Below are 18162 nucleotides of genomic sequence, written 5' to 3' on the forward strand. Positions count from 1 at the left end.
GGTACGTTTATCAAAGACTGTGTCATGAAAATGGTGGAGAACATTTGCCCCTAGAAGAAGCAAGAATTTATGAACGTTTGCCTGGCTCGTAATACTGTGGCACGGAGAATTGAGGACATATCGTCAGATATTCATAGACAATTGGGGGACAGGGGAGTGACTTCTGATTATTTTTCATTAGCCTGCGATGAAAGCACAGATGCATCTGACATTGCACAGCTACTGATTTTTTTAAGTGGAGTTGATGACGACATGAAGGTAACAGAAGAGCTGCTTGACCTCCAAAGCCTTAAAGGCCAAACAAGAGAAACGGATTTATTCACTGCTGTTAGTGCCGCTGTTGAGGATATGAAACTACCATGGAGTAAAGTTTGTGGGATTATTACCGATGGTGCGCCTGCAAAGACTGGTGAACAAAGTGGATTGTCCACACTGATCTGCAATAAAGTCAGCGAAGAAGGAGGTAACGCTATGAAACTCCACTGTATAATTCACCAGCAGGCTCTCTGCGCAAAGATTCTCAAATTTGATCACGTTATGAAACCGGTGGTAAAGGCAATAAATTCCATTCAATCTAAAGCTCTATACCACCGCCAGTTTCAGCAGTTCTTGCTTGACATCCAGGCTGATTACGGAGACGTAATATAGCACAACGATGTCAGGTGGCTCAGTCGGGGGTCTGCATTGCAGCGATTGTTCTCTCTCAGAGGGGAAATCAGAATTTTTTGGGATGAAAAGGGGCAACCAATGCAAGAACTGTCAGATCCTGTATGGCTGGCAGATTTGGCTTTTTTGGTTGCTGATGATGCTCCTCCACAGCTGCAGCTGGAGCTCATTGAGCTGCAGTGTGACGACGAGTGGCGCGGCAGACACCAGCAGCTTTCTCTTGTTGACTTTTACCGGCAGCTGGATAAAGGCAGGTTTCCAGAAATGCGAACGCATGCAAAGAAAATGCTGAGCTTATTCGGCTCCACATATTTTTTGTGAGCAGACATTCTCTGTCATGAATTTAAACAAAAGCCGATTGAGGTCAAAACAAAGTGACTCCCACTTACGTGACATTTTACGCATCTCAACCAGTGCCGTCAAACCCGACCTGGCCTGTTTACTGAAATCCAGATCTCGGTATCACCCTTTTCATTAGTGTCAGTAAGTTATCTGTTTCTTGGTCAATCTGAAATTGTGTGTTTTTAAGAGTAACATCTTTCACTATTAACAGTGAAAATCCAAAAGCACAGCTAATATATGCACTTGGACTTATGGCACTTATTTTATAAAACTCTTGAATAAGATTTGGCTATAACTTTTGATGTTATGTACCTATAAATGTGACACGATCTATTACTGTCTGAATAATCTTCTGAATCTTTTACATGTTTTAACAGACAGCATTACTTATTACTCCTGTTTAAAATAAAATTCATGAAAGTTAAAGGTATTTCATGTATTTTGTTCAATGTTATCTGACTCTGAATATGAATGAAAAGCAGAATTGTGTTTTTACAGTTGTTCACGCCTGACTGAGTGGCTTATATTTGGTTACATTGCCATAATTTTTTTTTTAAATAGTGTATTATTTGCATGTAACTTTTATGGTCAAATGTTTTCCGAAGGGACGATTGGCCCCCGAGCATCTTCACATTATCAAATCTGGCCCTCTTTGAAAAAAGTTTGGACACTCCTGCTCTAGATGGTACAGTTACCGTATTTCTTCGATAAAACGCTGCAGCATTTATTACCCAATGTTCATTTTTGGTGCAGCGTTTATTCAAGTGCGGCATTTAATTAGTTCAGTCAAGACACTCACGTGATTGATTTCACCATTTATTCATACACATGACAAATGGTTTAAAGTTGGTGGAATGGATGTACATGGGGAAGCGCTCCCTGCCTTCACTGCAGCATGCATGACATGAGGCAGGGAGCAACAAGTTAAATCCCCCACGGGGAGAACAGATAAACCACATGGGGGAGAAGGGGATGGCGGTGGGTGGCAGCAGCGCAGAACACAAGGGTAATCGAGGACGGGTGTGCGTGCATGTGTGCGACTTTATAGTGCCGCCCATCAAGCTGAGCCTATGGGCTGAGAACACGGCGATGGGTGATATGGCGTGCGCTGCCCGAGTTCCATGCCTGAACTAGCTCCGCCCATTAAGCAAGATATAGTGAATCGTAGCGTGAGTCTGACGACGCCACCTTGTATAAAAAATCTAGGACTTGAAAAAGGTTTGTTTTTTGGAAGGGAGGATCAGTGTTTGTGACCCAGAGGAACAGACTAAACTACAGTTTAAAAATAAGGATTTAATACATTGATTAAGATGGTCCAAAGCTTCACAAGGCATCTCACAAGACATCGTTTGCCCATCCCTGTATAGATTCCCTCTCGACACAGTCACTTTGCAAAGCCTTGTCTTGCTACCTGTTTACACCTATCTATGGCACACCCATGGCACACCTATGGTGTACACCTCTGGAAAATGATGTTGCGGTGACGTCACACACAACAAACCCACAACAAACCCACGTGACTGACAAAGACCGATGGGTTAATTCATAGCAAGAATGATCAAAGTAAGGTTAATTCATTAACGTCACTTACCAATTACAAGGCAAATGGTTACAAGATGAAGGTTAGCTCTTACATACTCTACCATAATTATTGTAAAACTAGAGATAGAAAAAGCAAGAGGTGAGCAAGGAGAATGAGCACAAGGACAAGCCAGAGCTGAGGAGAATGTCTCAGGAGATGAAGAATCCAAAGGACAATGCATTACAATTCCTTTTATACACAAGACCGACCAATCTGACCACTTGTTGCTTATCAACATATGACTTGCAATGCTACAGGAAGTTACACAATGGAATGTGAGAGCCGTCAAGTAGAGACCCTGTCCAGCAACTCTTTTTTAGCATATGATTAGTGGGGGCAGGGGGACACCCAGCCTTACAATGATTAAATGTAAGGACAAATAGGAAGTAAAAGTGTTGAACAACATGCATTCTATATAATCACAAAATCTAACAATGACATGAATAACAATTTACACTACTATAAATAAAATGTATATGTTACTACGTTAAGTGGGTTATGGAGTTCCCAGGATAATTTACTTGCAGGAAACATCATATTTTAATTTGTCCCCCAGTTTAGTACCAGCTAAGTGCTTCTGAAACTCATCATCCATCTGCTTGCTTTGGGCCTCACTGAAATGGTTTTTCCAGTCTCCAACTTCACCTGATCAAAGGTCAAACACAAAGAGAATAAAAAATATAATAACAAGATCATTATACAAAATGCATATTGTACCAAGTGTCATGTGAAGACACAAATCCAAAGTGTATGAACAGATGAAAAATATATTCTGAATATGCATCAACATTTGACAGTTTCAGAAGAGATGTGAATAATGTTTGTTTTATACTTATTTGACCCCCACAGAAAATACATTCAAGAATGTGAAGTGTTGAGTCATGTTTTGCTTTCCTTTGGCTTGGCATACCAATGCACACCTGAAAACTGTCTGTGGTTGTGTCTTAATGTGTGTGTTTTAATTATTCACTATTGTACAGCACTTTGGCTAACAGCTGTAATTTTTTAATGTGCTTTCTAAATCAAATTGACAGACTGAATGAGAGAGACTGTTAAAGAGAGAACAGTTAAATACACTGTTAAGAGAAAGTACATTTGCAGAAAAACACGCTGCCATGTCCACCATGAGTTGAGCTGTAAAAGTGCTCTTGCTTAGCCTGGCTGCCAGCCAAACTCTCCCCGCCCACAAAAAAATGTGTTCGGGAAGTTGGGTCTGGAGGGTCTCGTATTGGGGACAACTACAAAAAAACTGAATCGGGACGGACCAATGAAATTGCCAGGGCGGGCAGGGCGGGCTTTATACGATGATGGACAGATGATCAACAGTAACGTAATCAACAACGTCACGAAAGAGCACTTGGGTTGAATTTGTTTTCAACAAACAACATATTACGTTGCTCTGATTGGTTGTAGGTCTATCCAATTGAGCGAAGAGGCATTTGTTTTACGAGTTCGGTTGAAACACGCCCCATAGTCACAGCCCAACGGAGAGTTTTCAGACTCATATTCTGACTAGAATTATGAGTATGACAACGTCAGGCTAGCTCTCGCTTGCAATGGTCTGGACTTGCTCATCGGTCAAAGGAAAGCCAAAGAACTTTGAAACCATCTGTATCCTGTCCACAAGATTCTGAATCATACAAAAAAATAGCAAAACTTCTTCAGGTTGGGCAGCAGGCCATGTCATCAGCTGAGGTCAGACTCATGCATCACTGCAGGTGTGTTAAAGGCAACATAATACGGCAGTCATTCTCAGGCCTGGACTGTCATGCTGTCATACATACTGTCATACATCACATAAATCTACTGTACCTGCATATTGTACAATGGCTGCCACAATCCCCAGATCCTCCATACTGTGTTTCTGCATCATTTTCCACCTAACCTTCTGCAATGTATTGCTGTGTGTGACTTCACTGACTATGTATGTATGATTAAGATTCAGGAGCAGTTTTGCCTTTACTCTACTGTCTGCATTATAACATAGTGTATGAAAGACAGATGTCAGACCTCATGCTTAGAGATGACTTCTGAACTTCTGTGTGCAGAATCACCTTGGTGTATTGAAAAATATTTTTGTCCACAGCTAAGAAGCTAATAAAGTTACTGCAAGTTGAAACTACAGGACAAGAGTAACTTCCATATCCAAGGTCCCATATCCGACAGTAGGAGGCGCTACAGTTCACTGCCGAATGTTTTTAAATTTTTTATTATGGCATTTCCTGCAATTTGTCCAATTCGTTCGGTCAGTTAGATGTTCGTAATATTGTTGTTTGTTAGTTAAAATAATCTTATTGGTCACCCTGAGAATGCATGTTGTGTGGTTTAATGGGAAGTGAGAGTCGGCCATTCAACCTTAATACTTGCAAGCAGTTGAACATGGGCTGTGCCACTGACTTATTGCCAATGAGGCTAGTCTTGATTGTAAATTAACTGTGGTTCTGGAGAGCAGTCTTCAGGTTATCTTTGAGAAATTCTGGAAATAGTGTTGTGATCAACGTGTTTTGATTGAGGGAGTCAATTTTTGGTCGAAATCGAAACCTCATGCGTCCGCTACAGCATTTCTGCTTTGGCGTGACTTGCGCTGGGAGGGAGGTAAACAGCATGAATTGGGGTATGGTGTGCGGGCAGGTGTGTTTTTATATAAGGTGAAATGGAATGAGAAATGTAATACAAAATGTCTGAAAGGGGTGTATTTATGTAATTTTCCACATTGCCTCAATATTTTTGTGTCAATAAATCAAATATCATTTTGACTGATGGTTTTCAAACCTTATTGGGTTCAAGAAGACATCACTCTGAAGTACCATCAACAATTTCACCTTGGTATGTAAAAATATGTTTGAATTTGAGTAGTTTAAACTTTCGCTGAATCTAACAATTCTTACCACAGAAGAAACGACTTACTTTTTTATACAGTAACTGAACAAGTCATTATTCAACACTGAGAATAGCTCAATGGACTGGGACAGTGACCTGCAAAGCATAAGGTTGTATGTTTGAGTCCAATTGCAGTCTTTTAGCCTGTCTTAAATTTGAATATCTGTTTAGTTAAACAGGATGACATCATTATGAAATACCATGTGCAATTTCACGCAATTCCACTTTGAAATGTCAACCGCTTCTAAACCTTTGTCCCAAAGCTGACCATAGGTAATAGTGTTGCCTTTCTACTCATTTTCAACAATTGGTGTGTAGCAGAGAGGATAGAGAGGCTGCCTTATAACCTTATGCTCATGAGTTCAAATCCCCATTCAGCCTTTTGTAGGTGGCCCACTATGAAGTAGTTTTGCTCTCTTGTTGTCCAACTCTTGAGTCAAATAACTGTAATTATATTGGTATTGGCATTATTTGGTCAATGTTAAAACCCTGTTCAGTTTCCCATCTTCCTTCAAACAGGGGAATTCATATTGGTTGTTTGTCCAATATGAACCCCCTACACTACTTGACATGCTGAGCATCTATCAGATCTTCCCCTCAGTTACTGATCTGCTGTGGTGGATCAAGAGTCGGGATACTTTGTCTCCACAAAGCCTCTCTCACTGGCTCCACCGTGCTCTCAGTATCATGGATGAGGGTGTGGGATGTCCTGTGTCACCTGGCATTCAGGCTCATTCCACCAGAGGAGTGGAGACTTCGGTAGCCATCCTCCGTGGTGAGGGAGTGGAGGAGATCTGGAAGACACTACGGCCCTCCCTTTCTAACCCTAACCCTGTCTGAGACTGCTGTTATTGGACCCATATACATGTGACCTCCAGCACACAGCCATGACAACACTGCTCTCATTCCAGTGCTGCTGAATCAGCACACAGCACTTATCTGGGGAGTGTTTACAACAGAAGGTTAATAAAGTTAAATGGATTCAGCCCAAGAGACAAGGGTGTCCAATTCCTGGTCATAAAGACTCTTGGTTATAACAGGACAGAGAGACCAAGAGTGGAACACTGGTGCAGAACTTTTAATCAGAACACAGGGTCAGATGTACCAAGAGCTGATCCAGAATCATGGTTAGGAACAGGTGAGGGTCAGACCAGGTACAGCAGGTCTATAGGAGCATGGTGGTCAGGGACAGGTGAGGGTCAGTCCAGGTACAGCAGGTCTATAGGAGCATGGTGGTCAGGGACAGGTGAGGGTCAGTCCAGGTACAGCAGGTCTATAGGAGCATGGTGGTCAGGGACAGGTGAGGGTCAGTCCAGGTACAGCAGGTCTATAGGAGCATGGTGGTCAGGGACAGGTGAGGGTCAGTCCAGGTACAGCAGGTCTATAGGAGCATGGTGGTCAGGGACAGGTGAGGGTCAGTCCAGGTACAGCTGGTCTATAGGAGCATGGTGGTCAGGGACAGGTGAGGGACAGTCCAGGTACAGCAGGTCTATAGGAGCATGGTGGTCAGGGACAGGTGAGGGTCAGTCCAGGTACAGCAGGTCTATAGGAGCATGGTGGTCAGGGACAGGTGAGGGTCAGTCCAGGTACAGCAGGTCTATAGGAGCATGGTGGTCAGGGACAGGTGAGGGTCAGTCCAGGTACAGCAGGTCTATAGGAGCATGGTGGTCAGGGACAGGTGAGGGTCAGTCCAGGTACAGCAGGTCTATAGGGGACAGGGGAGATCAGCACTTCTGGTCAGAGTAATAATCTGCTTCATGATTTTCTTCCTGTTCATGATAATGTCTCATCACACTACTTAATAACAGGTCTATGGTGTGAAACTAGGGGTGTATAACTCAGCTCCCCCTGGTGGAGGGACTTGGCAGTGCTGCCTCAACTGAATGTGTTCAACAACTTGATATTACAGTGGAGATGGTCTGCATGGTCATGTCATCAGGACTAACTAGCCTAACATTTTCCACTTTTGTACACTAGATGTCAGTATAAGACTGTGTAATACTGTATGCTTGCCTTCAGGTTACTAATGTATATCTGAAGATTAACACACTGATCATTCATTCAGGACTAACATAATAATAGCCATGGGGAGAGAGAGGAAGGGGGCACTGCCTCTAAAATGAGTCTCTCTGGGAAGAGAGAGGATCATTTAGCATGTCACTGACAAACCATAAACCCATGATATTGATAATCATACTGAATTGCGTCATACATAAAAAATCGATTGATGTAACTGTAGCTTCTTAGCCATTTGTTGTTGAGTTCCTCCTCCTGTTTCCTATTGGTCCATAAACGCAGGTAGGCTCATACTTTGGTTTCCTATTGGTCCATATATGGAGGTGGGTGGGGCCTGTCATTAGAGGCGTGGGGTGAGGCACAGGTAAAAGTGAAAGTGAAAATATTTTACACAGGATCCATTTTGTGACTACAAGAATCGGTAAAGCAGATTCTCAAACTGAAAAGCAGACTTTAAAGTAAGTGATTTTACAATATCCCTTCACAGTATCATTGTGTCCATAAAATAACAGAGAATGTGATGTTCCAGAGTTACTTCATCTTAGTAACTAACCAGATGTTTCTAAGAAGAAGTGAAACAGCCTTTTGCTCAAGTCTAATGGCCAACATTCAATACCAAGTTAAAACAAATCCAACTATGATCTAAAAAGATCAAAATAACTTTTATTGTTTCACTTAATCAACCAGCCACGCTGTTGATAGATAGATAGATAGATACTTCATTCATCCCGTGGGGAAATTCAGGTATCTCTCACAGTTCTCATACCAACAACCACAGACAATATGTACAGACAACACAATACAAACAGTATGTATGCAGTATGATGGAGAGGAGCTTGTTGTCTTCTCTGTTGTCTTCTGCTGCTTATGTCAGTATGAGGTAAATGACTGAGGTACTGAATACATTTTAACTGAGTTGTTTACATCATAGTGGTGTGTTCTTAACCCTCGTGTTGTCTTAACATTCTGTACACTCCCCTTGTCCTAAGGGTAAAAAATGACCCACCTTCACCAAACCCCTAAAATAAAGCAGCTTTATTGAATTTTAAACTCCTAATCTTTTTTGCATGAAGAAACAACCTGTACTTTATCACAACATTTGTGAATATGCAGGTTTTACCTCTTCACATTGCAGAAAGACTACATTTAATCAGTGGACAACTATTCGTTTTTACTACAGCAGACCTGTCATAACTGTTTTCTTTACAAAAGTAGAGGTGTATTATTGCTTCATGCTCCGGGTTGTATTATTCCCCATGTTCTTCTTCTAGAGATACCTCCTCTTCTAAATCATTGTACTCTTGTTTCTTCTGGACACCTGAAAATATCAGATCTACAACCTGTAGATCTGAGAGCTGAGACCCTAACCCTGTTGGGCGCTGAAATATGCAGTCATGGCTTCAGCAAAGAATACTGGGGGTACTGTCATTTGCAGGACCTGTGTAGCCTCTGACTGCATTCCCCATTAGTAAACAATGCTTTGAAGACATTTTTATGTAGTCTGAGGCCCCGTTTACACAGAAGAAAAACGCATATATTTTCATGCGGTTTGGCCTTTCATTTACACGAAAACTGAGGTTTTATCACGGAAAACGATCATTTCTAAAAACTCCGGCCAAAGTGGAGATTTCTGAAAACTCCGTTTTAGTGTTTGCGTGTGCACTAGCTTAAACAGAGTTTTAGGTTCTCAAACGTCACAGTATGGGACTAAAAAAGCATCACGTCATGTGAGCGTCCTGTTTATAGTAATAGGTGCATTCGACTTCATGCAGCGCCGGCGTCGCCTGCAGCCGCCTGCAGCCCGGCTGACTTGAAGCAGCCAATGGCTTTCTCAGCTTCAATGCAGCCGGCTGTCGGCACCGCCGGTGCTGCATTAAGTCGAACACAACTTTTGTAATGGGGTCATTTATTTGTGAATTGCGTTACATTTCTGAATCACGAAATACATTTGTGCATGCATTTGTGAATCATTCAAACAAATGAACCTCGCACCTGAAAGGTAAAGGAAGTCGATCGTGTTATTCGTAGTTGTTGATGATTTTGAAAATTCTGATTGGTTTGCATGGCTTTATCCTTCACATTACACTGCCGCCTACAGGTTTGGCATAGTTATGATGGCGCTCGGGGGCGTATATGCGGGTTCATGTAAACAGAAACATTTTTGAAAACGTACTTGTGTGTACAACGTTATTTTTGAAAACGGAGGGGCAGAAATATTCGTTTCTGTAAATACCCGGCTATGTGTAAACGTGGCCTGAAATTTAGTTTAGTTTGTCTGAAATTGTTTTTATTGTGTCTGTGAGCTTGAGTCATGTAGGGAGGGGAGGTGCTGCACCTGCACACATAAGTTTTAGCTTTGTCTGAGTTCAATCAGTAGCACACAATGTAATTATCTTATTGTATGTGTGTGAGTGTATGTGTGTGTGTGTGTGTGTGTATGTGTGTCCATTATTTATTTTTTTGTGGTGTGTATAATGGTTTTATAACTGCTGGGTCAAAAATGACCCCTAAGACAATCTTTGTACCTTAGTGGTGTACAGCTTTCATGGAAATGTGAACAAAGACAATGTTTCACTTTTTCTAATGTTGGGGTCATTCTAGGAAAAGTCATCAATTTTCAGGTAAAAAAAAAACATTTAGGGGGTTTTCTCTGCTGGTAAACATGGTGACGGGTCATTTTTGACCCCTAAGACAACACAAGGGTTAATGAGGTTGTAGAGTACGTTTTCCTTCCTCTCTTGAGGTAACAGTCTAATCAGGTTGGATTCGAACTGTTGTTTGTGTAGCGCCCTCTACCCTGGTACATCCAATTGCTGGGCACCCGAGTTCCTATGTGTGCCTCTCGGCAAATGACATATAACTCCCTTCCTGTGTCCATTAACTATAAGTCCTATTTACCAGTGTATCTAGTCATATACGTAGTGTATGTTTTATCTTATTTCCATGTACACACCTTGTACTTTGTTCAAATAACACTTCTCTTTATTCACCTCAAATAAATGAATGCAATTTCACCCTGGGGTGGTTCTCCATGTAAAATAAATACATAAGCGTTGCCTTACCCCTAAACTGGATGGTTAAATAGTTGTTATAAAATGAAATAAACCTTCCGTGAATGAAAACCGAGTTAGTTATTTCAGGGGGGTATTCCAGAACGCAGGTTATGTAACATATAACCGGGTAAGTTAACCCACCTGCTGATTCACAATGTTGCAGCAACCTACTGGCAATGTTGCTACAATGCTGGGCGTGAGCTGGGGAGTTAACTTACTTACTTATGTGCATGTCACATAACCTGCTTTCTGGAATACCCCCCAGGTAGCTACCGATAGTCAGTAGTTGTACACCAGCATAAGAAAAAGAGAAAAAAAAACTTCAATTCCAATAATGAAACTTGATAGATAGCAAAGATGCTAAGGTGCTACAATATCTTAATTACTTATCACAACAGTGCACTGTGGGCATACACGGCCTTATGTATGTTTCACACGTATGTTGTGGCAACGTCGTACCTTGGTCGGCTGGTTACGTTATTTTTAGACCCGTGGGCAACGTTGCCGCAACATTGTACCTTGGTCGGCTGATTACGTTATTTTTTGGTCCCATGGACAACGTTGCCGCGACGTTGCACCTTGGTCAGCTGGTTACCTTAGTTTTAGACCTGTGGACAACGTTGCCACAACGTCGTACCTTGATCGGCTGGTTACGTTATTGTTTGGTCCCATGGACAACGTTGCCGCGACGTTGTACCTTGGTCGATTAGTTACGTTATTTTTGGTCCTGTGGACAACGTTGCCGCGACGTCGTACCTTGGTCGGCTGGATACATTAATTTTGGTACCATTAAGTTGCCGTTAAGTCGCTCTTTGGTCGCAGGACAACCGATCTCGAGTGCAATATAGTGGTTTATCCAGAGACGGAGAGATCACACTGGACTGCTCTCAGTTTTGACACTCGTGTAGCCATAGTCTACATGAATTCCAATCACACAATATTAAATGTTGCACCCAGCACGTATAAATGTAGACAATGCATGTAGCCTAATTCATGTGCTGCTCAGCCCCAGCATGTCATTGGTCATCAATTTTCTCATATGCAGAAACATAGCTTTAATTTAAAAAAAGACTGAATTTTGAATATACAGTGGGGCAAAAAAGTATTCAGTCAGCCACCAATTGTGCAAGTTCTCCCACTTAAAAAGATGAGAGAGGCCTGTAATTTTCATCATAGGTATACCTCAACTATGAGAGACAAAATTAGAAAAAAAAATCCAGAAAATCACATTGTAGGATTTTTAATGAATTCATTGGTAAATTCCTCGGTAAAATAAGTATTTGGTCACCTACAAACAAGCAAGAATTCTGGCTCTCACAGACCTGTAATTTCTTCTTTAGAAGGCTCCTTTGTCCTCCACTCGTTACCTGTATTAATGGCACCTGTTTGAACTTGTTAGTATAAAAGTATAAAAGTATAAAAGACACCTGTCCACAACCTCAAACAGTCACACTCCAAAATCACAGGATGCTAGCCAAAGTACAGATATGTCTTCAACTCAAACTGCTGGCAATAATGATGACCAAATATTGTTACAAGAACATGACAATGAAGTTCCTACCACTGAGACAGATGAGGGAGATGCCAGGGAGAAAGCCCCATTTACAGAGACAGACCCGGGGTGCTGGCCAGAGCATATTGCCGATGACCACGCCCAAACGGAATACGCAGATTTTTTTCACATTTTCTGCGGTTATTCAGACTGAAAATCTGCGGAAATCTGCGGAATTCCGCTAGCCTCTCTGTTCTTATGTCGGAGCGACCAAAGATGTTCCACAACAGTTTGACGGCAAATATGGTCGATTGAATGTTGACAGAATTTGCAAAAAAGTATTGATCCATCCTTATAAAGATCGCCTGAAAACTCTCTGGCCCTGTCTCTTGCTGTAATTTCGGTCGTGTTTCCTTTTCAATTCTTAGCATTTTTGGCTAACGTTTTAATATTAGAGACGTAATATGAGTTGAATAGTGTATTTACATGTTGCCTCAGACCAATGCGTTCTACTTGAAAATCTGCGGGTTTTCGTCGGAATTCTGCGCCCGCGTATTCCGTTTGGGCTTGCCGATGACCAACTTATTGATGTTGTTAGGAGCGGTCCCGTTCAAATAGAGGAATTTAACTACCCACAAAGCCAATCACACCGCCGCTTTACGACGGACAGATATTTCATGAAGATGAAAAATGGAGAAAAGATACGCAGGCCATGGTTAGTGTACTCTAAATCATCCGATTCCGTCTTCTGTTTCTGCTGTACCTTATTTGGCAAGCGGAAGAGTAGTCTCACTCACAGAGGTTTCAGAATGTGGGAACGATTCTCTCTCACACTCCAAGATCATGAAGAATCTACATGAAGCAAATAATGGAAATTTTCTAGGTGTGGTGGAGCTGCTTGCAGAGTTTGACCCAGTGATGAGCGAGCATGTCAGACGAGCGGAGACAAAAGAGATTGCTGACCATTATCTGGGGAAAACAATACAAAATGAGCTGATCACTCTTATTGGAGACAAGACAGTGGAAGAAATAATACAAAGAGTATTACAATCCCATTACTACTCTGTGATAATGGACTGCACCCCGGACGCTGCACACATAGAGCATCTCTCTGTGACACAGCGCTTTGTCAAGTGCCAAATCGGTGCCGGGGCTACTGTTGAAGAGCATTTTGTCGGTTTCCTACCAGTGGTTGACACATCAGGCGCAGGGCTAACAGGTGTCTTCTTGAAGCATTTGGAGAAGTTAGGCCGAAAAATGCAGGGGACAGGCGTATGATAACGGTAGCAACATGTGGGGGAAAAATAGCGGTGTGCAGAAAAGGTTGCTTGACATCAACAAAAAAGCACTGTTTATTCCATGCACCAGCCACAGTCTAAACCTCGTCATTGTAGATGCTGCGAAGTCAACAGTGGAGTCTGTGAGCTTCTTTGGGGTGCTGCAACGCGATGGGAATGCCGCGTGGAAAGTGTGAAAGTGCTGCGGTATCAGCTTCCTGCTGTCAGCGATGCTCTTCTCTCACTAGTCGATCATGCAACAAAAAAAGGTATGTATACGAGTCGAGTGTGTTATTTTGCTTTGTGATAGACAGTGTATGATTTTAGTGTGTTAGGCTGCTTATTACGGTGTGTTTAACATTTTAAAAACCTAAACAACATTATTGTTATTATCAGGTGACAGTGAGACCGCGTCTGCTGTTTCCTGCTGACTGTCATCATCTGGTACAACATTCTACATGAGGTTAATCATGTCAGCAAGCTGCTCCAGAGCCCACAAGTTGGGATTAATGTGCTACAGCACGAGGTGGGATATGTTCTTAAATTCCTAAAGGAATACAGAGAGAACGGCCTTTCATCCGCCCAGACAGATGCTAGAGACATCGCGGAAGAGATGGAGATGCCAATGGTCTTCCCCCCCACACGAGGCCGAAAACCCAAACGCCAGTTTCCATACGAGCCCCAAAATCCGGATCCTTCCTTGACAGTGACACCCGAGGAAAGTCCTCCCACTAGTGGACTCTGCCATTACAGGCACTACTGAGCGCTTCAAGTTGATGGAGACATTTCATGGTCTGTTTGGTTTTATGTATAAAAGAGAGGAAATGAAAAGGGCCGTGGAAAGTCACACCCTCAAAGAAAGCTGCGCAAATGTAGAAAAAACCCTCGGGGATGTGGACGCTGAGGACCTTGTGCACGAAGTGTCGGCTGATGTCACTGCAGTGCCAAACACTGCCCTGCAGATTCTAAGCTACATTTACAGAAACAACTTAGTTGAACTGTATCCAGACCTCAGCATTTCTCTCCGACTCATGATGACAGTGCCTGTGACTGTAGCGAGCGGAGAGAGGAGTTTCTCTCGCTTGAAGCTAATAAAAACACACCTGAGGTCAACAATGCTCCAGGAGCGGCTGTCAGCTCTCGCTCAGATATCAATTGAGCATGAGGTGAACGATCGCTGGACAAAGATGAACTTATCAGGGCATTCTCAGCAATCAAACACAGAAGGGTGGATTTCTTAAAAGGGCTCAGGTGAAATCTACGGCCGCCGCCCGGTGAGCTGCATGTCCACGGTGCTGAAATAACACGGAGCCTCAAGCATCGTTGTATATAGTTCGGTTCAGTGTCAGTCAGACACTTTTTTTTTCCTTTTGTTAAATACTTCAAGTTGAGGGGATGTTTGAGCTGGGGTCAGCTGAGCCCAGACAGTTGAAAATATACTGCGCTAATACTGCTAAGTACGTGAAAGGGCGAGGCTTATTCAAACTTAAAACGCTGTATAATTGTATATAATTTCATTTAATCAAATAAGGTTGGATTATTTATATGTTGCGCTGCCTGTTAGCTGAAAGTGCACGCAATAAAATAATATTGATGCAAACCAACAGGAATCCTTGCCTTTTCTGCTCTATTATGTTTATGTTTTATGTGGGTAGGGCCCCATATTAGTTATTGAAACGGGCCCCCAGATGCTTAAGGCCACCCCTGACTGTGGGCACACTCACACACATACCACTCTTTGTTGCAGGCCTGTATCGTGGTTTGAGAGTGTGGGGCCGTGAAACTCACAAATGGCCACTTCACTCCGAAGAGCCCCAAAAAACATAAACTTTACAGGGAACTCCGCTCCGACTCTAGAACGAAGTTGAACTGGTCCACCAGTGCTCACGTAGCCAGTGGTTCCTCCGTCTGTAACCAGCTCCAGCAGTACGCTGACCTAGCAGACAATCCTCTTCTCCTTCGCACGCCGACAGTCCAATCCACCACGCTCTGTAGCGAAACCGCCTAGCTAGCCAGGTCCAAACTCAGTCTGTCACTATAGGTTACAGACAAGGTTTATACTCAGTGCCTCGCACTATATCTTACAGAAAGTAACGATAACTTTACTCAAGGGATGCATACGACTCCGGGTCTAGCATAGGATTACTTTACTCAATAAATAGGAACAAAACGTTTGTACGTTCGTGCTTCTTCACGCCGTTCTTCTTTTTCTCCCCCCGTTTCGTGGCCTTCCGCCCGCTTTCCTCTCAAATCCCAATCCCAATCTCTATAAGAGGCGGGATTAATCTAAATAGCATCCAATCAGACCTTGACTCCACAAACTTGATAGCACGACCCATATATTCTGTATGTACATTGCTCACAAACTTAACTACCAGGCTTAACTCTTAAAGGAACACAGACCATTATTTCTCAATCAAACAAGAAACAAAACCAAAATGTTTATATTTGAAATAGACCCTTCTTAAAATACTAAAACCCATCCACAAATAAAATGATGATACTAATAACCCTAGCCGGGTTACATTTGTTTACAGGTCTTGCTTCAAAATCCTTCTAATCTGACCCTGAGGAGAGAAGTTTTGACTTTGAGAGAGGAGGGGGCACTGCCTCTAAAATGAGTCTCTCTGGGGGGACAGAGGAAGGGGGCACTGCCTCTAAAATGAGTCTCTCTGGGGAACATGACATGGACACCAAAGCTAAGAGGTAAGATGAGAATCCAGACCTGTTCATGACTGTTCTCCATCTCAGAGCTCAGCAGTGATATTATGACATCATCATTAGTCAGAATAAATGAGAGACTGAAGGTCTGTCTCTGTTGTGTTGAAGCCCAATCCAGCAGAGACCAGCCTCACCTGTACCCAGCTGTGTGTCCATGAAGAGTGACAAGTCTATGAAACTACCTCCCATGTTCAGTGATGGAGGAGGACCTTTTAATGAGGAAGGGTATGTACTGACCTCTGCTGGTGTTCAATGTTATGTGATGAACGTGACATGGTGTGAAGAAGCCGTCTGTACTGGTACTCAATATTCCTATATCATAATATATTTGTCTTATAGTTTATTGGGTGTGCTCACGCCTTCGACGAGCACAACCATCGTTCTCTCACATATATATTATAATAATTTTCTTCAGGAAATGTACTTTTCTAGTTATTTTTGCCCCCCTAAGCCTCAGTCAATATTTGGACTACATAGACAACCTAGGAGTCAAAAGTTTCGTCTTGGTCTCGATTGAGTTGCTTGTATTTTTATTTACGTTCCGTTGCACGGTTTAGGAGGTTACAACGTTTTTGTGGCAAAAAGTGCCTTTAGTCAGCGAAGGGTACTCAGTGCTAGCTACGTCACCACGTCAGCACACGTTAGCAACAACGCATGGATACACCGTGCATAGATGTGCTGTTGCACAGCGAGTATCATGCCGTGGTGTACTAGCAGCACAGGTACATTTAAGCAAATCAAGACTTGCATGTACAGTAAGTAATGTCACATTAAATAATGTATTTAATCTCAAGCTTGTGTGGTTTGTCGCTGTCTTCAATGCCACAGCCTTAACTTTGTCAAAAGAAACATTCTAATTTCTGGCGCTTTCAAACAATCCCCTCAGTGACGTTTGTCTAGCAACAGCAGCTTGCTTGCTCGTAGCAAACTTATTTTGAATTAGCCATTTCACCCTAAATTAATGTCAAACTTATTTACGTTTTTGGGGGCATATTTTCAGTTAGCAGATGGTACTGTTTGAATCGCGATTCCATCTGAAATACTGCCGGTGACAACGTTGACACCCCCTTGTTTCAAAGGGGGTTCGCTTGTTTCAAAGGGGGTTCTTAAATATGCTTGAAAATATCACTAGAACGGAAAAACGTAAGGGGACGGACCCACCTGCAACCGACGCAAGCGAGCACACCCTACAATTTCCCCAGAAATTGTACCCTCTCTAGAATGTGATTATTGTGATTAAATGTATTTGTAAGTATCCCTCATCACATCCCTACTAAAACACAGGGTTAGAGCTGCTGACTGTAGATACTAAAGTATCCCTCATCACATCTCTACTAAAACACAGGGTTAGAGCTGCTGACTGTAGATACTAAAGTACCCCTCATCACATCCCTACTAAAACACAGGGTTAGAGCTGCTGACTGTAGATACTAAAGTATCCCTCATCACATCCCTACTAAAACACAGGGTTAGAGCTGCTGACTGTAGATACTAAAGTATCCCTCATCACATCCCTACTAAAACACAGGGTTAGAGCTGCTGACTGTAGATACTAAAGTATCCCTCATCACATCCCTACTAAAACACAGGGTTAGAGCTGCTGACTGCCAGCCTGGCTGACATACAGACCATGTGGTAAAGGTTCACAGTGAGAGATACAGAGTAACAACAGGTCTGGAAACCTGCCTGTCTGACCCATTCATGTTGAACAGCAACATTCAAGCCTGGATCTGACAATTCTTATTACTTATTTTAGCAACACATTGTTGTGATTAATCTCTACTTTAGTGATTTATGTTTGTAAAACACTTTGTTGTGTTTGTTGACAGGATGAGACAGCAGAGACCAGCCTCACCTGTACCCAGCTGTGTGTCCATGAAGAGTGACAGGTCTATGGATCTACCTATCAGGTTCAGTGATGGAGGAGGACCTTCTAATGAGGAAGGGTATGTACTGACCTCTGCTGGTGTTCACTGTTATGCTTCTAATAAGGAAGGGTATATGTAGTGGTATAAAAGATGATATCACTGATACAGTGTGTCTGTATGTATGCATGACTGGATACAGTTCAGTTTACCACTCATGCTTATGTATGATAAACTCTTTAGCAGATGATCAGCCCTTGTACATGTG

At 42.5% G+C, this 18162-nt stretch overlaps 1 protein-coding gene and 1 pseudogene across 4 annotated transcripts in view; both read left to right on the top strand.

Annotated features, from left to right (window-relative positions):
* The first annotated feature begins 252 nt into the window (after positions 1–252).
* LOC146274025 (uncharacterized) lies at positions 253–14563 on the top strand (annotated as a pseudogene).
* Positions 14564–17858: 3295 nt separating this feature from the next.
* LOC146274026 (NACHT, LRR and PYD domains-containing protein 12-like) overlaps positions 17859–18162 on the top strand; it is a 55968-nt gene continuing 55664 nt past the window's right edge. For all 4 annotated transcript variants that reach the window (XM_084704434.1, XM_084704435.1, XM_084704436.1 and 1 more), the window contains exon 1: positions 17859–17975. In XM_084704434.1, the coding sequence (XP_084560560.1) occupies positions 17860–17975 (116 nt within the window). In that variant the 5' untranslated portion in view covers position 17859. The remainder of the gene's footprint in view (positions 17976–18162) is intronic.

The sequence above is a fragment of the Hypomesus nipponensis genome, chromosome 9, assembly GCF_054491055.1.
Source record: "Hypomesus nipponensis isolate SF chromosome 9, ASM5449105v1, whole genome shotgun sequence".
In the NCBI taxonomy this organism is placed as follows: domain Eukaryota; kingdom Metazoa; phylum Chordata; class Actinopteri; order Osmeriformes; family Osmeridae; genus Hypomesus; species Hypomesus nipponensis.